The sequence below is a fragment of the Neolamprologus multifasciatus genome, chromosome 9, assembly GCF_963576455.1.
Source record: "Neolamprologus multifasciatus chromosome 9, fNeoMul1.2, whole genome shotgun sequence".
In the NCBI taxonomy this organism is placed as follows: Eukaryota; Metazoa; Chordata; class Actinopteri; order Cichliformes; family Cichlidae; genus Neolamprologus; species Neolamprologus multifasciatus.
In genome coordinates this window covers 21,431,453-21,454,631 of record NC_140447.1, presented here as the reverse complement: position 1 = coordinate 21,454,631, position 23,179 = coordinate 21,431,453, and the positions used below count along the sequence as shown (strand labels likewise).

The 23,179-nt window shown below is 39.8% G+C and overlaps 2 protein-coding genes across 4 annotated transcripts in view; one reads left to right on the top strand and one right to left on the bottom strand.

The window, feature by feature from the left end:
- The window catches only part of smchd1 (structural maintenance of chromosomes flexible hinge domain containing 1), a 44,908-nt gene extending 44,702 nt beyond the window's left edge, over window positions 1-206 (bottom strand). For all 3 annotated transcript variants that reach the window (XM_085172439.1, XM_085172437.1, XM_085172438.1), the window contains exon 1: window positions 42-206. In XM_085172439.1, the coding sequence (XP_085028565.1) occupies window positions 42-206 (165 nt within the window). The remainder of the gene's footprint in view (window positions 1-41) is intronic.
- A 384-nt stretch (window positions 207-590) lies between these two features.
- Window positions 591-17,540, top strand: mettl4 (methyltransferase 4, N6-adenosine). The gene is made up of 8 exons (XM_085172444.1): window positions 591-821; window positions 2,517-2,582; window positions 3,815-4,175; window positions 4,457-4,526; window positions 6,949-7,123; window positions 7,229-7,335; window positions 8,314-8,405; window positions 14,972-17,540. The coding sequence occupies exons 1-8, from the start codon at window positions 591-593 to the stop codon at window positions 15,187-15,189; spliced, it is 1,320 nt and encodes a 439-aa protein (XP_085028570.1). The 3' UTR covers window positions 15,190-17,540.
- Window positions 17,541-23,179: the final 5,639 nt, after the last annotated feature.

Below are 23,179 nucleotides of genomic sequence, written 5' to 3'. Positions count from 1 at the left end.
GCCCTTATAGCTTGACCTCAAATCAAGGTAGCAGACATTACCTTGTGCAGAGCTTGGAGAAAGTCGTTGAAGTCCCAACCAGCTATTTCAAACAGCTTGCAGGTTTTCGCCTCCGTTTCTAAGCGGAGGTCGTAAACACGGATCTTCTTCTCTCCCTGCTGCAAGGAAGCTGCTGCAGACCGACGCTGAGAGGCAGACGTCAGCATCGTCGCAGCTTCGCCTTTTCACGTTACTCTGAAACGAACGGTCGTCCTCGTCCAGACAGGAGTGAGAGACTCACATCCGCGTTGTCTGGTCTGGTATTAAAAGTATGTGTAGTTTCCGCGGGACTCGTTCCTCTCACTCCTCTGCTCTGCCCTTCGTGTAGCGATTTCATCCGTAAAGCGCTGGTGTTTCTACGGATCGTCATATGGGACAGAAACCTTGCGTCATCTACTTCCGCGATGATCTACGTGGGTTAACGACTGAGTTTTGCCGCGCAAGTTTCGGTTTTATTTTCAAAGAAATAGGCTCGTTTGCGCTCACGTGTCCGGTTGCTCTCAAGCACGAGCTTAAATCCTGTCTGGTTTCAAACAACACCCCCTTTAACGATGTCCGTGGTGCTCCACGGAAGCCTCGGCTGGGTTCTGGATTCATGCTCGCTCATCGATCGGGGATATTCGCCGTGCATACGATGGAGAGAGAAGCAGAAGTCAGCTGTGAAGTGTAGTTTCAAAAGGCAGTGCTTCCAGGTTTTTAAGAGCTACTATAACGAGAATAACAGAGCAGATGTGGATGCAGGGAACACGGAGGTGCTGCAAAAAACATGCAAACCCTCAAAGGTAAATGCTGCTGCATTTTCTCAAGTGATGCATGAAAGTGCACGTTTTTTTTTCATATTCCCACATGAATCAAATCAAACTTCCTAGAATATGTATATGTTTGGGGGAATAAATCGTTCATATATATTTCTAGAAGACAGTTTTGCACATTTTATGACGTAAAAAGATTTTAAAAAAAATGCCTTTATAACGACGAGGAGTATACACCTTTTAATGAAACATGACATATCTGTTGATATAGTGCATAAAGGCATGAGGGAATGCATAAATATTTAAATTTTAATGTTATTTATCGTTGTTGTGGTTGTTGTTTTACTAAAAGGTTAGTGACTGTTCAAACATTTACTTGTTATAATTGTCAGGGTCTTCTGGTTTTTGTGGTAGTAATACCCACTTTCTGTCCATAAAGGTTATGTACAGAATTACTGACATCTGAATTGAATCTGAATCTGAATTAACATCTGAATTGCTACTGGCAATGCAAACAAAGCTCTTACTATGGTTGTACAGGTTGTACAAATAGTCTGTAACAACATGACAGTCACCTCTACCAGGGGCTCCAAGGAGCCCGATGCTCTGTAATTCAACGCATAAGCACAAGCCATACCTGCAATACCAAAAAGCACTTGACAATAAGCACTTTTAAGACCAAAAAGATGCTCAGCTATCAAACAGTTCGCCTACAGCACCTGTAGCATGTTGACATTCACCTGGCAGGATCATCTGCTGCAGGGATTGCTCTTTTTTTGTAGGATAGCTCTGTAGATAACATCTCACTGGTTCTCTTCCACAGTTTCCTCTTTAACAGGGTAGATTTCCCACTCAGCCCACATTCAGTGGCATCTAGCATCTTTGTGAGAGACATATAAGGTTTCTTGATCATTTCTTATTTCATTCTATCTTATATTATCTATCCTCCATTCAACAGCCAGCTCCTATTGAAAGCTTTTTCACTCTTCACTTTATAAGGGAGGTTGGGTGTGGCATGTGTCACATGACATAAGTACTAGTTTTATGTCATATACTAGTACTGACATCAGTTTTGTCAGCGGTCATTATGTCAGGCTCTGAGGACATTCCTGTTCACACCCAACAAACCTACCTGGTTGTGCCAAAAGGTTGGTTTCTATTGTCGTGATCGTGTTTTCTGTTATGCGGGACATAAAATACTGATGTGTTGTAAAAGTTAATAAGGAACCCTCTTAACCATAGTGAACTTAAAGCTCAGGAGTTGCTAATATATTAATGCATTTTCACCTTGTTCTTATCAAGCAGTCCAGTAACATGCAACAGCGAGCAAGCAAGTAAACCAAGGATCCTGACACTGAAGCAGAAAAATACAATTACAAAGTAGCATTTTAAACCTGCTACTTTTATGGTGACTTACAATAATGAAGAATCCAGACTGATTGGATATATTTTAACTCACATAAAATCTGCAAACAGACTTGCACAAAGTTATTCTGCTTATTTCAGCACCACTGATATTTGTTTAAATATTAAAATGACAGCTATGTAAAACTTAACTCTGTCAGCTCAGTTTAATGCCAGATCAGTAGAATTTACTTTTGAGTTTGACACAGTGGATTACAGTGGTGCTACTGCTTGCTTGGTTGGAGCTGTAAAGAACAATACCATGATCATTTTGCTCTTTGTTGTGCTTACTCTTTATCACTTCATCAATTTGACTTACAGAAAAGGAAACGAAAACACCATGAACTCAACCAAGGGGAAATTGATTCACTGGTCTTTCACGAGAAGGTAGGCTGATACTTATTCTGAGCCTTAACTACAAATAAGATATAATCTGTCATCTGTCAATAGATTTGTTCTTGCAGGGACTGTATTGCCCCACTGAAGTTAAAGCATTACAAAGAGAAAAAATGATTGGGGATAATCAGAGTTACAAGAAGTCTATGGAAAAAAGTGGTCAAAGTGTAAACTTACCTGTCAAACTGACAGATACAGTTATCCACAGAATCTTCCTGTTTGAGTCAATGTAATAGATCACACTTTTATTCATATAAGTCAATTATTAGCAGTATGATTGTTGTTAATTTATTCATTAATGCTTCTTTTAAATATCTGATTTATATATGGCTTAGTGTTATTTGTTTTTTATCTACACAATAATACAACATTCATAACAAACATAACAATGAAATGGACCTTTTTATTGTAATGTGTTATGATTTATAACTCAAAACATGACATGCAGTAATCACAATGTCACTTTGTGATAAAGTAAATGTTATTTATACTTGTATTATAGTTTTCATTTTAAAATAAGTCATTTTAGTTAAGGAGTCATATTTTTAGAGAATTTCAATACGCCAGTGCACAGATATGGGCTGAAGAGCACTATATGGACAAAGTAGTGAAGCTCTCTGTCCACATATTTTGTGCTGATGTTAATGCCAGAGAAGGTTTTGGAACTCACTCCGCAGAGTGTTGGCAACTTTTATGCACTATGATCCTCAGCACTACGCAACCTCACTATGTAACTTTATGTGGTCTGTGGCTGAGTTGCTGTGATTGCTAAATGCTTCCACTTTGCTTCCACTCAATCCCTCCTAGATATAATATCTAGGAGGGAAGACGTTTCACAAGCTGACCTATTGCAACAGTTACATCCGATTACATCAGCACGCTCAAATTCAGGGAGCTCTTTAGGACGACCCCTCCTTTTACAAATGCTTTTAAAGGCAGACTAAAGGTGCTTCATTTGATTCATCTGTGGTGATGGGACTGAGAACAACTAAATTGAAAGATTAATAAGTATGCACTTTTGTAAGATTTCCATTTTTGAGGCATTGTAAAATAATTAAAAGACAACATCTCTACAACTGCTGCATTGACTTTTATCTCCAACACTTTCAATCAGTGGAGCTTTGTTTCAAGTTATTGTGCATTCATCCAAGTTTAAAATATTAGAGGTAAGAAGCTGGTTTAGTGTTCAGACTAAATAATCTCTGTTATGTGCCATGACGCAGATAAAGTCTGTTATTCTGGAGGGAACCAAGTACTTGGTGGATTCTGCACAACTGCTCGGCTATCTGAATGGACAGACAAACGTGGACAAAGAGCCTCTTCCTTCACAGGACTGCAAGCTCGCTGCTCTTTGTGAAATGGCTAAAGATCTCCCTCTGGTGGAGGATGAGGAGCAGGAACAGGGCGCTCAGTTACTTGTTGGCGAGGATGGCTGTACGTCTCACGTCGACTTGTTCTCTCAGGTGACAGAGAACAAGGCGGACTGGGCTACCGTGGTTACGCTGATGGGAGAGGAGTATGTAATACCCCCCCACACGGCTTTCCTGCTGTCTGATTTCACGAGGATACAATCATTAGTCCACTGTGAGTAAAACACTGAGAGCAGTGCATGTGAACTAGAAAGAACTGAAACAAAGGTTATTAAAAAGGTTTTTTTTAAAAAGCCTTACAATTCTGTGTGCTTGTGATACCATTATTTTAAAGGCAAAAGTTTATCTTTGTGTGAGGCAAAAACACGGGCACTCTTCCCTGAACTTAAGTGTTGTAAGTAACTGTGGTATGGCTCAGTGTAATTTCTCATCGTCTCAAGAGAGATCTTGTTTGTTGTTTCACAGCCTGACAATCTTTGCTTGTTTCTCACACAGATGGAACAAGGTTCGACCTAATCGTTATGGATCCACCATGGGAAAACAAGTCTGTGAAAAGAAGTCGCAGGTAATTTGGTATTCAAGTATTTTTGGAGGAGTGAAGCAAAAGAGGATAAAACTTTATAGATTTCTGGGTATGAAATTTACATCTTAAAAGATTATATAAAGCAGGGTGAATAGGAAGAACAAATAAGAGAGCTTCTAAGAAAAGAAACTGATAAAGTCAGTATTTTCACACATGTCCCCGTACTGTAAAATATTATGGTCTTACCATGGATATTAATCAGAGAGATATTTTCATCCCAGTCTGTTTTATGTAAAGGATTTTGAGGCCTCAAGAGCTCAAAGCATTCAGTATCCTCTAAGAAAAAAGCTGCCTAAAGCCATAACGTAAGGAAATATCAGCATTATTAGAATTAATAATCACGGCAACATGAGATGCGTTATGCATAACAAATGTCCTGACAATCCAGCTAATCCTTTTTATACATTTCTATCAAAATTACTCAGAGTGATTATAAAGAAGAAGTCATTCAATCACTAGAGTCAGAAAAATGTACAGTGGGGCAAAAAAGTATTTAGTCAGCCACCGATTGTGCAAGTTCCCCCACTTAAAATGATGACAGAGGTCAGTAATTTGCACCAGAGGTACACTTCAACTGTGAGAGACAGAATGTGAAAAAAAAATCCATGAATTCACATGGTAGGATTTGTAAAGAATTTATTCGTAAATCAGGGTGGAAAATAAGTATTTGGTCACCTCAAACAAGGAAAATCCCTGGCTCTCACAGACCTGTAACGTCTTCTGTAAGAAGCTTTTCTGTCCCCCACTCGTTACCTGTATGAATGGCACCTGTTTGACCTCATCATCTGTATAAAAGACACCTGTCCACAGCCTCAACCAGTCAGACTCCAAACTCCGCCATGGCCAAGACCAAAGAGCTTTCGAAGGACACCAGGAAAAGAATTGTAGACCTGCACCAGACTGGGAAGAGTGAATCTACAATAGGCAAGCAGCTTGGTGTGAAAAAATCAACTGTGGGAGCAATCATCAGAAAATGGAAGACATACAAGACCACTGATAATCTCCCTTGATCTGGGGCTCCACGCAAGATCTCATCCCGTGGGGTCAAAATGATCATGAGAACGGTGAGCAAAGATCCCAGAACCACACGGGGGGGACCTGGTGAATGACCTGCAGAGAGCTGGGACCAAAGTAACAAAGGTCACCATCAGTAACACACTACAACGGCAGGGAATCAAATCCCGCAGTGCCAGACGTGTTCCGCTGCTGAAGCCAGTGCATGTCCAGGCCCGCCTGAAGTTTGCCAGAGAGCACATGGATGATACAGCAGAGGATTGGGAGAATGTCATGTGGTCAGATGAAACCAAAGTAGAACTTTTTGGTATAAACTCAACTCGTCGTGTTTGGAGGAAGAAGAATACTGAGTTGCATCCCAAGAACACCATACCTACTGTGAAGCATGGGGGTGGAAACATCATGCTATGGGGCTGTTTTTCTGCCAAGGGGACAGGACGACTGATCCGTGTTAAGGACAGAATGAATGGGGCCAAGTATCGTGAGATTTTGAGCCAAAACCTCCTTCCATCAGTGAGAACTTTGAAGATGAAACGAGGCTGGGTCTTCCAACGTGACAATGATCCAAAACACACCGCCCGGGCAACAAAGGAGTGGCTCCGTAAGAAGCATTTGAAAGTCCTGGAGTGGCCTAGCCAGTCTCCAGACCTCAACCCCATAGAAAATCTGTGGCGGGAGTTGAAAGTCCGTGTTGCTCGGCGACAGCCCCAAAACATCACTGCTCTTGAGAAGATCTGCATGGAGGAATGGGCCAAAATACCAGCTACTGTGTGTGCAAACCTGGTAAAGACCTATAGTAAACGTTTGACCTCTGTTATTGCCAACAAAGGTTATGTTACAAAGTATTGAGTTGTATTTTTGTTATTGACCAAATACTTATTTTCCACCCTGATTTACGAATAAATTCTTTACAAATCCTACCATGTGAATTCATGGATTTTTTTTTTTTTTTTTCTTTCACATTCTGTCTCTCACAGTTGAAGTGTACCTCTGGTGCAAATTACTGACCTCTGTCATCATTTTAAGTGGGGGAACTTGCACAATCGGTGGCTGACTAAATACTTTTTTGCCCCACTGTATCATCTGTGAACCAAAACTGTTTGTGCATACAACAGATGTGAAGCTTTCTCACTAAATTTGCAAAAAACATGACCTGAAAAGTTCACATAACTCATTAAACTTGTAAAGGTTAATCACTCTGAACCTTCAGATTTCAACCTGATGGTGGCACCAGACAAAAACTGGTTGAAGAAGCGAAAATGGCTGGAACATAAAGAAAAGTAATGGGCATGGTGGTTGTATTTAGAATAGGATAGAATAGAATAGAATAAACCTTTATTATCCCACAGTTGAGAAATTTACACTGACTATATCAATTTTCCCACTGAAGATACGGCTCGTTGCCCTCGTCCCAGCTAAAGCGGCTCCCTATTCCCCTGCTGGCATCTCCAAACTGTTTAGTGGTGACCTGGGTGACAAACCGGCCAAGCCACCTGCGTTTTGTCCGTGATGAGCTGTATCCACATTGGGGCGTAGAAGTTGTGGCTGAATGGTTCTGGGTCAAGGTACAGATAATACAGAACTTTCAACCGATTAATTGTTTAGGAACTGGAAGCATTACTTGCTAATGTCAATTCAAGTGTTTTTAATACTATGTTATTTCTCCTCAGGTCACCACATTTGGGCAATTTGTGTTTCCGCTAGACTCACCACACAAGAAACCGTATGAAGTCTTGGTCCTGGGCCGATACCGTTGCTCTGCTGATATCTCAGAGAGGTGTGAAATGTTTGAGTTTCATCTTTAAATTCCATATTGTACCGTGCAAAAATGTGTGCAAACATAAAGCAAAATACAGTGTATGAGGCAAAAACTGAGTTTGTACAATTCTAACGAGCTTGAAAAGATAAGCTCTTAGATGAGCTTTCTTGTCAGTTCTAGTCCTCAGGAAGAAGATAGCTCCTCAGGCATCTTCTTCTTCATTTCATTGGACCATAATATAGAGAAATGAGGACTGACTCAAGACTTTTGCAGGACTGGATATATAAATCATAGTTTCTCAGTCATTCGGGTCATTTTAGTCTTGAGTGTTTGAAGGAGAACAGAATGACTTTTTTAGACCCTTGAACACATTTTGCTTCTCATCCAAGAGTTTTTTTCAGTTCCAAACTGATGGAGAGTCCAAGGTATTTGACCCTTAGTGGAGTTTGTCCCCTTGGACGTGGTCGCTGACACACTAAAGGTGTCGCATGAACCAAAGTGTGAAAAAAGGCGTGGTCATTACCGCCATCGAGACTAAGGTGTGAAATCTCTGTAAGACATTGTTCTTCTCCACCATCATGCTGCGCTGTAGGTGGCTGATAGCAGGAGGATTTATCCCTGAAGTTATATGGTAAGTTATCACAGGTGTTAAAGCAATGTCTAAGTATATCACTTCTTCAGGTTTGCATGTATCAAATGTAACATCTTGATATTATTCAAGGCAACAGCAGCTCTGGAATTTAAAAGGTGTGAAACCTCTGTAAAACATTGTCCCACACCACGATCATGTGAACTATCCAGGTCACCTGAGGCAAGGTGTGAGTGGGGGTTGAAATGCCTGGGAGGAGATCTCAAAACTGTATTGCAGGCGGCTGATAGCTGGTGTCGTAAGCCACCACCTCTGTTCAGTGACGGTTGTTCACATAGATGGCCTCCTTTATTTCTTCAGCTTTCCAAATCATATTTATGCTGACAGACTTTTGTACCCTCTTTCAGCCCCTCAGAGACATCAGAGATGCCTGTGGAGGATCAGCGTTTGATTGTCAGTGTTCCATCAGCTCTGCACTCTCAGAAGCCTTCGCTGTCAGGTGAATATTCAAGTACAGTGTAGTGTCTTTGCCACCAGAGGGCAATAGTGTCACATCAATGATCGTTACCTTGATACACAACTTGAGTGATAAGCTCTGAATTCTGCTATCACAAGTGTGTGTGTGTGTGTGTGTGTGTGTGTGTGTACGTCGCTTCATCAGTATATTCTTCAGTACATGTATGAAATATAACATCTTGATGTTAATAGCAGTAATTGCAGCTCTTGAATTTAAAACACCCACAATGTGGGGTTTTTTTTGTAAGGGAAGAGAATTAACTACAGATTCATCACTTTACTTTTACAGCCACACAATTTTATGAATGAATTTGTTCTCCACTGCGAAAAAAACTTTGTGTCCTTTCAAAATGTCTGCAGATTGGAGGAGAAAATACTGCTTCAGCTCATAACTACACTTAAATTCATTAAATCATCAACCTCTGACAGGACTGGCTCATCAGAGCGGGCACTTCTACTGCTCACATTTCAGTTTTGTCCTGTTTGCACTGATTGGGTTAAACTTTGATTCCAGCATCCACTCTGCTCCTTAGAATCAATGTAAGACCTTGACAATGAATATGCAGAGACTATGAAAAAGAGAGGCTTGACGTCATCTCACTGCCTCTCAGGGGAACGCGATTTATTATTGTGCAGTATGGAGAGCAAAACACGGCCAGTGTTTGCTGGCGCCCTCTCAGCAGCACAGAAACGCCTCTGTCTCATGGCACTAGTTCAGTATTGTGAAAATAAAGATTTAAATCAAAATGATTGCTTTTGCGAATCTGTGATGCCATAGAGATTAAGCAGATTAGGATACAATTTGTGTTCAGTCTCCATGTGTGATTCTGTGTTTGTGGCAAAGCCTCTCAGCAGGTTTAATCAGAATTGGTTTGTTTGTTATTTGCTGCTGTGGAGGATTTTTATAACTTGGAATATATGAACTCGGAAAAACACCAATCATAGATCTAGTTATACTTTAAAAAATGTAGACCGCATATAGAAAATGTGTTGTATTTTTTTCTACTGCATTGCATACAAAGTAGTACTACTAAATGACCAGAATGAGCAGCATCTACGCTGTGTTACAACTCTAGCTACTATGCACGCTCTGTTATTCTACACGAGGTGTGAAAGCGCCGTTGGATGTGGGTGTGTCTCAGATGTGACGGTGCAATGTGTAGTGAAATCTTGGGAAAGGTTTTGCCAACTCTTGCGGAGATGCCAACCATTTTCATTTAGCCATTTGAGATGATAAGTTAACACCTAGAGGCTTAAGGGATGAGTTTTTCCTTTTCTTCACACCTACAATAGATTATGCAACTGCTAGAAATCTCAACACCTTAGGTATTAACCAACCTGAGCTTCCTCTTTTTTTGTCAGTTCAAAATGTCACCCCGGTAATTCTGCTGTACTTTTTCTTTCATGTAGCATGTCAGCATGTGAGCAGCCTTGATAGCGTGTTGAGAAAGTCTGACCCACTTCTGTTCCCCGACTCAGATGGGGCTCATATCACTGACATACTTGGTTGCTATGGAGAGATAAGGGACACCATTACTCCGCTATGGGTACAAAACGTCTTTGCCAGATGGTCACACTGCAGAAAAAAAATGGTTCGAGCTTCTCTGAAAGACAAGACATGTGTTTTTTATTAATTAGGCCCCCCTGCAATTTCAAAACTTGTGAGAATCCCCTCCCAATTTGGGATTTTAATTGGCACCTTAGTAACTGTGCCTAATATTCAAGAAAAGGCACACTACCAGTTGTGTTATCAAATTGCTTTAAATTGGGGTGTGGCTCTGAGAGCGATCTGTGTGACATTTTGCATGGTTTTTTAGCTCTGCGAGGCTGTGACACTGAAGTACATCATGTAAACATGCTGCTGTCTCTGTTTTTCAGTACAGAATATTTACATGGATGAGCTTACATGTTAATAAAACATGCTTTTTTCATTTGGTTATGGCAGATGGCAACTTCATACAGCTGGTAAAGCAAACATGTTTGCAAACGCACCTTAAATGTCAGGAGATTACAACCAGGAGATACAGGGGAGCGCTGGTCTTTAATTTGGAGTCAAATATTTGCTCTTCTTTTGCTTTTTACTTAAGGGGAAATAAACGACTCTTCACCTGCTTGTCACCAACTGTCACAGCCAGGGAGTGACAGATATGAAAGCTACTGTGTTTAACGTGTTACTCTTTATGGATCATACTTATTTTTGGCTCTAATATTACTAGTGGAATCACCTTACTGCGCATGTGCCATTTTTTTAGTTTAATGTGTTCAGCTAACTACGTGTTAATGCAAATATCAAATCAACCAGTCATATAGTAACAACTCAACGTATTTTATGCATGTAGACATGGTCAAGACGACCTGCTGAAGTTCAAACTGAGCATCAGAATAGAGAAGAAAAATCATTTAAAGTGACTTTGAACGTGGGATTGATGTTGGTCTGAGTATTTCAGAAACTGCTGATTTACTGGGATTTTTCCACACAACCATCTCTAGGTTTTAAAGAGAATGGTACGAAAAACAGAACATATCCAATGAGTGGCAGCTCTCTGGGTGAAAATGCCTTGTTGATACCAGAGGTCAGAGGAGTGTCACTGCTGTCATCTAAGAACAGGAAACTGAGGCTACAGTTCACACGGGCTCATCAAAATCAGAAAATAGAAGATTGGAAAAATGTTGCTTGGTTTGATAAGTCTTGACTTTTGCTGCAACATTCACACGGTAGGGTCAGATTTTGGCTTAAACAACACGATGGTATGGATCCATCCTGCCTTGTATGAACATTACAGGTCATGGTGGTGCTGTAAATGTATGGGGAATATTTTCCTGGCACATTTTAGGCCCCTTAATACCAACTGTGCATTGGTATTAAGTTGGGCCTACTGCTGCCTACTGCTGTGTTTTTGCTGACCGTGTCTGTCCCTTTATGACCAGAGATTACCCATCCCTTGATTGCTGCTTCCAGCAGGATATTGTGCCATATCACAAAGCTCAAATCATCTCAAATTGAACACAACACTGAGTTCACTGTAAGTAAAAGGCCTCCACATTCTCAGATATCAATCCAACAGAGCAACTTTGGGATGAGGTGAAACAGGAGATTCACATCAGGCCAACAAATTGTGCAGCTGCTGTGTGATGTTGTCATGTCAATATGGACCAAAATCTCAGGGATGTTTTCAGCTTCTTGTTGAATCTGTGCCACAAAGAATTCAGGCAGCGCTGAAGTAAAAAGTAGCAAGGTGTCTGGTCAGTGTATGCTTGGCTACATCGTCTGCAATACAGGACTTTACGATTTTCATAGTGCCTCTATCACAGATGACACATAAATGAAACTTGTTAAAAACATGCTTGAAATTAAGGGTGTGGATTCAATTCTTATCTTCTTTAAAAACAATGTAACAGTAGGGAACAACTTCTTGTTGATAACTGACAAAAATTAGGCTAACTTATAGCACTTTGTGTTAAGACACTAGTTATTTAATTGGGTGTAGTAAAAACAAATGGAAAAAATATCTGTTAGTAACATTTTTTATGTTATTATGTATTTGCTTGCAATTATGTATCAATATATGAATAAAAATCAACATGGTTCCAAAGCCAAACACAGTGGGACACCACAAATTAATATCTGAAATTAATATCTTAATAGTAGTCAATTCCATGATTATGTTGATGATATTTTATTCATAAATAAGTAGAATATAAACACAGTGTGGCTGAACAGCATATTGAGGAATCATAATGGAGACATTAGTTGTTACAATGTAAGGGAGCTAATGAAGAAGAATCAGTTTGGTTTTGCTTGGTTAATCCTGATGAGGATTTGGGAAGTCTGCAAGGAAGAATATCTAACAGCGAAAGTGTCAGGAGAGTAGTGAAATAACACCTTCCTTTACCTCGTGTTATTCTTGGCAGAAGTTTGATACACCGTCCCATTTTAAAGGTAGGATAATTAGACCTTTTATTCTGTATGCAACTTTGAGAGCTGAGTCACCGATAGGAGCTGAATTACTTGCAGAGCTGCATGTTTGGCCTTTCCTCACCGTGACTGTCTCTCTTTGACGTGCATAGGAAGAAAAAAATGCGGGACAGGACAGCACATTCGGCAGGATCGGTTTGGGGATCTGGCTTTTGAGCTCATTAACTCCGTGAGTGTTGGCTGAGGCAAGTGTCAGGGTGGTTTGAGAATGCACAAGAGCAGACAGAGTAACACAGGGGCAGAGGAAGTGATACGTATCTGTCAGGTGTGCCTCTCCTGGAATATCATTCCTTATAGAGCCAAGGTCACTGGCAGTCTCCACACAGAAAAATCAGTGCTATGGCGTGAAGGAGCTGGGAAACTGCCAGCTCTGTCCTCTGCCTATTACAGGGAAACAGGCAAAGTTTTGATTTTTCAGTCACAGAGAAAAGCACTAGTTTACATTAATGTAACAGTGACATATAAATGTAAATTAAGTACAAAACATTAGAAAAAATGAACTTCTTTTAAAATATCCTATTAAATGCACTCAATTTAGATGTTGTTACCCAGCTGAACATCTCTTATAGGCCCTATAGATGTCTCTAGTAGGTTCTGTCTTCTACCAGCCAGTGGGCTCACTGAGAAGAACGCCTCATTGTTCAGTGGTTAAACTATTTACCCTTTAAAACAGCACAGAGTCTTCATAAGAAAGAGTGGTGGTGGTATAAGTCAGCTGTTTGAGATGTATTGTTTGGACTTATTTTTACTCACTGTTTCATTTAGTTGAGGTAAAAAAACAATTTGGGTTATAAAAAAAATGTCAATATTAAAATGATTATGTACATATTTTCACGACTTTATTTATATATTACAAAGCACACCAGAGTGAAAATGGATGGCAATATTCACGTGGCTAGAAAATATTGTCCTCCATCCATCCATCCATCACTGTTTATCTTGATTTGCGTCATGGAAACAGCAGCATTCTAAGCAGACACACCCAAACCTCCCTCTTACTGGCCACCTCCTCCAGCTTATCCACCGCAACCATTTTAAAATCAATGAGTTTAGTCAGTATGAGATTTACATGTTCTACTCACACAACCACTAAAGTCGTTTTACATAACCCAACATTTCCTGATTATAATAGACATTAACAGCTAACATAATCAATAGCACTGATAACAATGGATTATACTGGCTAATTTATATATCATTGAACTCATATGAATGTAGAAGTTTTAAAATTTGAGCTCTTTTATCAATGGCTCACATTTGCACACTGATGGATCCATAGGAGGCCATGTGGGTTCTGTAGCTTGTGTTAGGACATTTGACTGGAGGAGCTAGGTTCAAATCCACTCCACCACAGCCATCATGTGGAGAGGCTCAGACAGTCATGTTACATTTGTATGAATTTATTGAAAGACACAAGGTTTACAGCTTGTCACATCCTTTTATAGTAAATTGAAGGTAATATATTTTAAATTTAGAGAACTCAAGAGCCACTGGAGCTTTAATTTTAAGTACTAAGTGTCTTGCTACAGGTATGTGTGTGCTGACATACTGGCTTGTTGTAAGAGATGTATATAAGCAAACCTGTAAAGATAATTACGCAAGAGCTTGGATGAAATTCAGTGGCAACAGGTTTCAGCGATGAATCCACATTTGAAATATTTGGATTAAGTCATTGTAAGGAGGAGATCGGGAGAGAGCTGCGTTTCAGACAGTGGTGTTGCTGATCTTATCAAAATTGATGGAACTATGAACAAAGAAAAGTAATGTTGAATTTTGAATGGAACAAAAGGCAGCCAAGATCCAAAGAAGAGATTTGAATGTCCTTCAAAGAAACCTGGAGAATTATTCTTGAAGACTAGCTACAAATTACAAGAAAGTTTATCTGACAGAGGTCAGGCTGTGTTCAAGACTTTTAAACTGGTTCAAATTGTACACTGTTTTACTTTATATACTTTTTTCCCGTTTTCCTAGAAAAATCTAAAGAAATGAGGGATGGCTCAACACTTATGCACAGTATTTCATGTTGAGGGATAAAGCGGTATCGCCACATCTCCACCTTCCCCTCACTTCTCCTCAGTCCCATACAATGGATGCTTTCAAACATGCATTTCCTACTACGATCTCAGACTGGCTTTACGCATTTGTAGGTCAGAGTTCACCTTTGAGAAAGCTCTGTTCGGGAGGCTGTAGCCTCTCAGCAAATACAACACTACCCTATTGTTTGGAAGTGGTAGAAGTTGCCGTGTGATTGTGTTTTGACGTATTTCAGCTGACATTAAAGTTGTGTGTTGTCTTTTGTAATTTTGACATGTAATTGTGATGCTGTACATACTAAAGCAGAGATATGTAGGCTGGTAGGCGAGATTGTGTTCTTTTATTATCCCAGTCTGTCAAATCTTGTTGAGTTTAGGTTTCACATCATAGATGTGAAACTTTAGGTTTGTTAGATCTCCAGGTGAAATATGAAAGGAGTATTTTCCAGTTTGCACAGTGAGAACTGTAAATAACAGGGCAGACACCGAAAGCCTTATAATATGCAATAATAACTCTCCCTCATTGCTTTCCCTTCACAGAGGTACTGAAGCCATACATTGGAGCTGAAGCCAAGTGCTTGGAGCTGTTTGCAAGAAGTCTTCAACCAGGATGGACCAGCTGGGGCAATGAAGTGCTCAAATTCCAGCATGTTAGCTATTTCAATTTGACACCTGTAGATGAAAAAGCAGAAGTTGAGGATGACCGCACAACCAAAGAAAAACAAGCACAAGGGTTCGATTCACCTGGGAAAACCTGACCTCCTGACCGGTGTCCCTCCACTGTGAGCCTGTGACTGACCTCTGACACCTGTTAGATCAGTAATTTAGTTTGTATTTAACGGTGATTCAGCGCCAAAATGTTTCTCTACCAGTTTCCTTTGATCTGTGCTCTTCATGCATGTGGGACCTTTGATTTCTTTTTTTTTGGTCTGTGTGCATTTTTAAGGTAGCGAAACACAAGTCTGATGAGGCAGCTGGAGAGATGAAAGTGCATTTCAGTGGAGCTGTTTTGAACCCAGCTTCCCACGCTGCAATCAGATAAACAACACTTTTGGTTTTTTTATTTGCCTTTTTAGTAATGTTTGGCATATTGTGCGTCTTAAGGATGATCAAAGTATTTCTATTTTTACTTATTTTATGCTGTTTCTAGCTGAATTTCAAAGAAGAAACACTTTCATAGTGAATGCATGCTGGGTTGCTTATCCTTTAAAGTTTTTCACACGAACAAGCCACTGATGTCTCCTTCACTCTGCCTTTTGCCCTGTTAAGGGCACCCGGTTCTATCATTGGATCATTTGTCACTGAATCCTTCCTCATTTTTCAATGAAAGATGAACTCGTCCCATGTCACACTTCTAACCAGCTAACCTGCCTTTTCCTGTTGACTCTCTAACGAGTTTGTTGGTGTCTGCATTTGGATGAACGCCGCTGCCTTTGAGACAGATCAGGATGAGTTATGGCCACTGCAGCAGCGCGCACATCACAGCTAATGAAGCCAGACCGTGTCTTCTGCAGGATTACGTATACATCACCTTGTCAAGTTCTCTACCTTTGTGTCTATAACACACACGGGCACATTAGTGTATTCCTTACACTGTATGTCACAGTGGCATCATCCATTTATTTGTGAAGTCCTGTTTTGTGGATCTTAACATTTTAATAGATTGAAATGAGTAATAGAAGTGAGCATATTCGGATATTTGCATATTTGAATAAGAGGGTGAAGTGCTGATTTTGAAGATGGGATGAATCGATAGTGCAGGTGCATGTTGAGTATTGCCAAGTATGGTAGCCATTAACTATAGAGACCAAAGCCAGTTTTTATATTACGTTGTTAAAGTGCCTATTTACCTGGTAAAGTTGGGCATTTAAGGTTTTGTACAACGTGGGATTATATGGGAACTGACTTACTTTTGGTGCATGAACAGATAGAAAACATAGAATTAGCTTCCAGATCTGAAAAGTGATGTCAGCATCGAAATGCTTTGACCCTGCATTGTGTTCACATCCACCATGTCTCGTCAGTGCATGTCTCGAAGTTCTCCAGAAGCCTGGTAATGAACTAATCATTTGATTCAGGTTTGTTGACCCAGAGTGAGATCTAAATCCTGCAGGACACTGGCCCTCGAGGCCTGGAGTTCGACACCCTGCTCTAGCTGGTTCTGGTCCTATAGAAATCTGTGTAAAAAACAGCTCTCTTTCCTCAGTGAACACTTTGCTCATGACTTTATAAGTTCAGTCACTCCTTTCAGGTCTTAGTCAAAAAATTATTAACCAATTAACTTAAACATTTTGCACATTTTGGTTATTCTAAGCATGACAAAGGAAGATTATCCAGGATCTGCTCATTACATAACAAGTTGTTTACCAATGAGCATGCAGTTTCACAGTCAGATTAACCGCTCACTTGTCATACCTGGTTTCAAATCCCTAAAATGGCAACATGAAAATCCCACAGCTCAAAGCTCAATGACGGGACTTTACAAATCAAAGCGTGGCTGCAGCCATCTTTTAAACTCTGTGTGTTATAGAGCCAGTCTCTTGTGGTCATTGGAGGAACTACAGTTTTTGGGACTGTTTTAAGGTGTTACTCAAAATAAGTAAAGCTGTTTAACATTAAACAAACCAGAAGGTCCATATTAATATAACTCATAACTCCTGCCACTGTTGAAAGATGTAAATTTTCTGTTACTACCTTTGTGTGTCTTAAACTAAGCATTTTTTAAAACTTGAATTGAGAACATGCTGACATACTGTTTTCTTTTTTCTTAACACTGTTTGCTGACCTGTTGACAGTAGTGGTTGGCGGATCGATCCAAATATCGATAGTTTCAATACCAACTTTGATATTGGTATCAGATCGATGTTAGCGCAATAGGATCGATGCTGTGTTTCTATCCCTAAAGTTTAGTATGTAGTCCATGAACTGTGATAAATAAATGCATTTCTTTAGAAAACACACTATGAAAAATGTCTGAGCCTTTTTAACTACCACATCACATTTTTTTAAGCCTATAACACAAAGCACACAGAGATAGGTACAGTTACATTCAAGCGCTCCAAAAACCCCAGTTTCAAAATGAAAAGACAAGCTGAAAAGTGTTTTTTGTTGTGTTAGCTGATTATTGTGCAAAGTAAAAATCACAGGGATTTAATGATCATTAAAATGTGTTCAGAATTCATAAATCATGACACACAGCTCTCCCCTATGCAAGCTGCCTTTAAAGGTCAAAAGTATTTTAATGAGTAGAACATTGAAACACATCATTCATCTGTCCTTCTGTACTGCAGGCTGGGTCACTTTCGCCTTTCTCCTGAACGTACTCCTGATAGTATCCAAACTTTATGAGCTACAACTGACCACTAGATATCCACATTAAAGTTTATTGAGGTAGTTTTTTAAAAAATTGGTACGGTAATGGGAAAGAGGTTATTGCATAACCTGCAAAAAGCATTTAAATGTCATATTTTAACTCAACAAGGTGTTGCATTTGTACATCAGCAATGAGGTTTTATAAAAGTTATGAATATATCTATGTAATACAAGGATTACTCCTTAAACTGAGTGAAACATTAACATAAATGAGTTTTGTGAGGTTGAAGGTGAAGAGCTGCTCAATAGTGTAATTCAGGTCTCCAAGGATTTCTCCTTATTTTAAACAGCCAACATAGATGAAACCTGCCATCAGCTCTCATAATCAGGCATGTCACACACACAAAGAGTGTGTGACGCATCATCCTTCAGTCTGATCAAGACTCACACACATTTTACTTTATTTAAGGGTTTAAGTGGTCTTTGGTGTTCTTTTTACTTATAACCACTGAAAGAAAGTGCAAAGACGTAAAGCAAAATAAAATATAGATGAACAGATGATAAATGAAGCTAACTGAAGTGTACCTTTACTGTATCACACTGTCACTGTCTAAGATATCTGTTGTTTCCTCCCTTTACCTTCTCTCATTACTTGCTTTTTGAATAGAAGCTGTCATCCTGGATGCAGTCGGTCTCTAAAAGCCTGCCATGTGCTGCTGAATGAAGTCACCAGTCATCATCTCTCTTACAGGCGCCGGTGAAATGAGCGTGTCCTGTCAAACTCAAGATGAAGCACCAGAACAAAGACCTTGTCACCCCTTCTTCCTCCAGCTTCTCCTCTTCCTCTATTAAAGCCAAGGGAAAAAAAGAAAAAGAAAGTTTTTGTTTCAAATCCTCAAAAGCAACCCCAGTCTGCTGATATGTTTTGCTGTATTGGTAGCCCATTTGAAAAGTGAAGTCTGAGGATAACACACTGGAGCTTTACAGCAAATTGACTATGACCTCACCGCTCGCCATTGTTGCTTTGTGGGAATTGTGTAATAATGTACTAAACAGTACTTGTAGAAACAGTAGTAGTAGTAATAGATTAATGACAGTAGTATTGATTCAGCTAGTAACAACAACAGCTACTGCTCGAGTACCTTTGTATCAGAATATGAGAATTAAAATGTTTGGTTTTCTGTTAATTATGATTTTTTTCTTTTTGTACTAAAAGCACTATTGAGACAATACTGCATTAGTATGGATGACCTTTAAAATGAAACGTTACCTTTAAATGACATTTGCTGGTTTTGATTTGTTATGGTCCAAAATAATCTATTACTGTGTTTCTTTGCTATAATTCACACTCTGGTTTAATTAGGAAAAAAACATTAAGGCTGTCGATAAACTGGTGACTCATTAGTTAAATTCCTTGCCACTTCCTGACTTCCACAGACTAATTATTGATCTGATTTGGCATCAGTGTTCGATATGCATCCCGATCCTTAGAATACTCCTTAAAACACATATGAAGGCAGAGGTGCCAAAACTACAGTTCCTTTAATGATCACTGGGGACTGGTTTCAAATAGGAAAACAGTCTCTATAGATCCCCATGTTTAAATGCCTAACTTTAAACCATTAAAAACATATTTACAGCCTGGTGCAAATTACAATTTTGGCCTCGGTGGGTCATTTTCTCCTTCTTAACAACTCTAAGGATGGTCTTTTTTTAAAATATCCACCTGGATATTGCTATTAAAGTTTAATTAATAATGACTAGCAGCTACACACTGTGTAAACATCTTAAGCCACCCCTCATTTCTTTATATTTTGTTGCGAACATGCATAGAAATAAAGTATAAGAGGATATTGTGGCTTGACCACCATTGTTTTTTACCACATCCTATAGACAAGCTTTCACTGGCAGGGACCATATCCTTGAAAATGTTTCTTGAAGGAGAATGATGGATGGAATAGAGATAGATTTAGGTTTCTGTGGTTTGGGAAAAGCTTCAATGAAGACTGGCGGTGACCCCTGGGCTGTGCTGATGGGAGACATGAGAACTCAGGAAAGGGAGAGAAGACGGGGCACAAAAATGAGAACCAACAGGCTATTGTAAGGTATTATCAGCAATACCGCAAAATACTTATGATTTAGCACTTTAAAATACACATTCATCAGCCTGAGCCTGTTCAGTGCAGGGTAGTACAAATTAAACAGTTTTACAGTTTTACTACTCTTTACATTAGAGTTTACATAAGAACTCAATTAGTAGTACAACTTCAACAATTTGTACCACTAACTGAGTTCTTCCATCTGGGATTGCTGACTCGGGGCATGTTGGTCTACTCTAACTGTCCAATAGGGAAATCCAAGATGAGAGGGTGCTCTAGAAAAGAAATTCCAACTGGGAACTAAGAATTTCCAACTTCTGACTTATTTAACTGATTGCCCAAAAGCAGTGAGTGATATCATGAAGGCTACATCTACCTTAAAGCTCTAAAAAAATGGACTCTATAGTCATTGTGCAGCTCTAAAACACTATTAGCAATGTGGGGAAGGTTACTTTTAAAATGTATTCCATTACAGATTACAGAATACATGCCCCGAAATGTATTCTGTAACGTATTTCGTTACGTTACTCGATTCTGAATACTTTGGATTACTTATCATGCTGTTTACAACTACATGAATGTACTATTGCTGTGATTTATTACTGTTACTGAAGGTCCGCGGCTCCGAACCGTAGTAAAGGGACCTCTGGCTAATACGTTGGGTTCGTGTCGGGCTCGTAGCCGAAAACTAGCTTTACTTTGTTGTCTGGGTCAACTTTGCTAGCGAGAGACAGAGAGAGGCGTTGAACGGCTGCTCCAAAGGAACTTATTGTTTCGGAGGAAAACATGAACACAGTGTACAGTCGAGTCTTAATCGATTCGAGTCTTAATAGCTTACAACTGGGCTCGTCAGGCACTCTTCTTGGCTACAGTTGTTATTATTATATTTACATGCTTCCACCTCCCGTTTCTGCTTGATAACAACTGGTACTTTTCCTTTTTATCCCTCCCTCGCTCACAGACACATAACGTGTATGGCAGTCCATTCTCCCAGCAGCACGGACTACACTGCCTATGATGCTACATTCTTTAGAGCTATACCTGTAGCATTCTGCCTATTAGCTTAGCACAACAACAACAAAAAGGCCTCTCTCACCCAGGAAACACGCAGAGAGAGCGTCACCCTGTAACCATGGCAACCGTAACGCTGCTGCCTGGAACAACAGAACGTAGCTGTCGAACAAAACCCAAACAGTCCTGACCCGCGACAATATGAAACAGGGAAGTACCGCAGTGTAATCCAATCCATATCCAACACTGACTATTAGATACTCTTAGTCTGCATTATTACTGAAACCTTTTGATTTCAACATACACTTTACTCAATATAAGTGCTGTATTAAATCATTTTTTGCAGTCTCTCCAGTGTGCAAGCTGTCCCACACCATCAACCGCAACCCGTTTCCCATGCAGCCCTTGCTTTGACAGAGTTGAGGAAAAATGTTGCTGTAAATAGTCAGAAGCTTTGTCAACAACTCCTCGCACAGAGGGAAAAAACAAAGTCTTTGGTTTAGAGACAGACGGGCAGCAAACTGGCAGTCATCACAGCTAGCTGTCCCACAGGAGGCTGCGGGGGGATGACAGAGATAATTATTTCCTAAGAGGTGCTGCTTTCCTCGTCTGTCTCAGTCCCACAGCCCCGTCCTCAATGCTTGCGTTGCTAGACACACTCATGAAGCTCATACTTCTAAACATTCGACACCAACAAGCAGCAGCACTTTCGTCAGCATCATCAGAGAGAATATGAAATACGAAGAATAGTATGGAGACACGGAAACAATTCCCAAGGTATAAATTTATTATCACATACTCTTGATATTTATGGAAGCAACACAAGTATCTCGGTACATTTCTGAAGAAAAGCTCTGTGGTCCAAAGAGATACGACTACTTGATATTTTTCAACTGAATGGGCTCTTTTCTCATGTTCTTTGTGCAGATATTCCTTTTGTTACTTACTTCATTGTGGGCACTTATTTGATATCTTCTGACTTCTCGGCATTAATCAGCGAGATGGTGATATTAAACTACACAAATGATTTCTTATTCATGCAGTTCCTCATGCAGGCGGTGTAGTGAGCTTTGATTTCCTCTCTGATACACATTCAAATGATAATTTCATTTCCTCAAAGGATTCATTTATCTCTAAATTTGAGATGAAAGCAATCAAAACAACTGTTTCGTTGAATTTCTTAAATATATTTATGAGGATGTAGACTAATCTGATTTACCGTAACATGTACTTTATGAAGTGCTTGAAAGCCACCCAGGGGGAGAGGATATATCCGGCTGCTATTAAATATACATATGAAGAAAGGAAAAGGAAAGAGGAGCATGTTTCAGAGCTAAATCCAGTGGAGCTTGTAATTTTACAAGAACATGCTGTTGCTCCAAAATTTCACACTTTTATCCTGAACAACCACCCAAAACTTCTGTTTAACACAATACACAAGCGGAACAAAAAGGGATGAAATAACCAAACAGATTTTCCCTTTAAATTCAATGTGTGTGTGTATAAAGTCTCCTTTCCTCTTACACGTTGCTGCAAAACCTTTGCCTTTTTTAATTGTGTCTTGTGAGTGTTTGTGACATGCCCGTGGGGTCAGCATGTTGAATTATCATAGTAACCAGGCATGGCAGAACAAGGTTATTTTTAATTCCAGGAACACAACCTGGATGTTGCTTTATTTGCTTCTCAGCAGGTGGCAGTTAGGAGGTCGTCTGCAGCGAATATGCAAAAACAAATGCCAGGATGGTTACAGCCTGGTTAAGGGAACTATTTTTGGGAATGCCATGCTGTCAAAATATGTTTGGTGTCCTTTTGATATTAATAAAAGAATAGCAAAGTAATTTTATTTAAACGTAAACACGGCAAAGCTCAAAATTAGAATGCACTGATGTACCAGATTTCCCTCCAACCTTTGGACAGCTAGTTGCTTACTGTAGAGTTGTCCGCAGTGCAAAAGTGTTATTGCAATTCGTTGACAGTGCTTTGATGTCAGTGGAGGAGGGACTTCTTCCCGTTGTTCCACTTTGAAATACCCTAAAAGTTTCTGCTGAATTTTAGTCAGGCAACATCTTTGTCCACCTCATAGTTTTCTTTTTGCCGTCTTTAGAAGCTCTTGGGAGATTTTGGCCGTGTGCTGTGGATCATTATGATGCTGAAATTTTCCTCTTCGGCCGAGCTTCCGGAATCTCTGAGTCATTTTCTCAGCCTGTATTTTGGTATATCAGCAGACATTCATGGTGCTAAGTGTAAATGTCATCCCCCACCCACAGCTGCTCTAATGGAGCGGCGTAACACAGCATCTAATTGCTCCATCTGAACAAAACAACAA

What these genes read in the sequence shown, in the direction of transcription:
- mettl4 (XM_085172444.1), top strand. Translation starts at nt 591, where the DNA reads ATGTCCGTGGTGCTCCACGGAAGCCTCGGCTGGGTTCTGGATTCATGC. An exon ending in TCTGTGAAAAGAAGTCGCAG is followed by an intron (nt 4,527 to 6,948) that starts GTAATTTGGTAT and finishes TTCCCACTGAAG; the next exon opens with ATACGGCTCGTTGCCCTCGT. An exon ending in CTGAATGGTTCTGGGTCAAG is followed by an intron (nt 7,124 to 7,228) that starts GTACAGATAATA and finishes ATTTCTCCTCAG; the next exon opens with GTCACCACATTTGGGCAATT.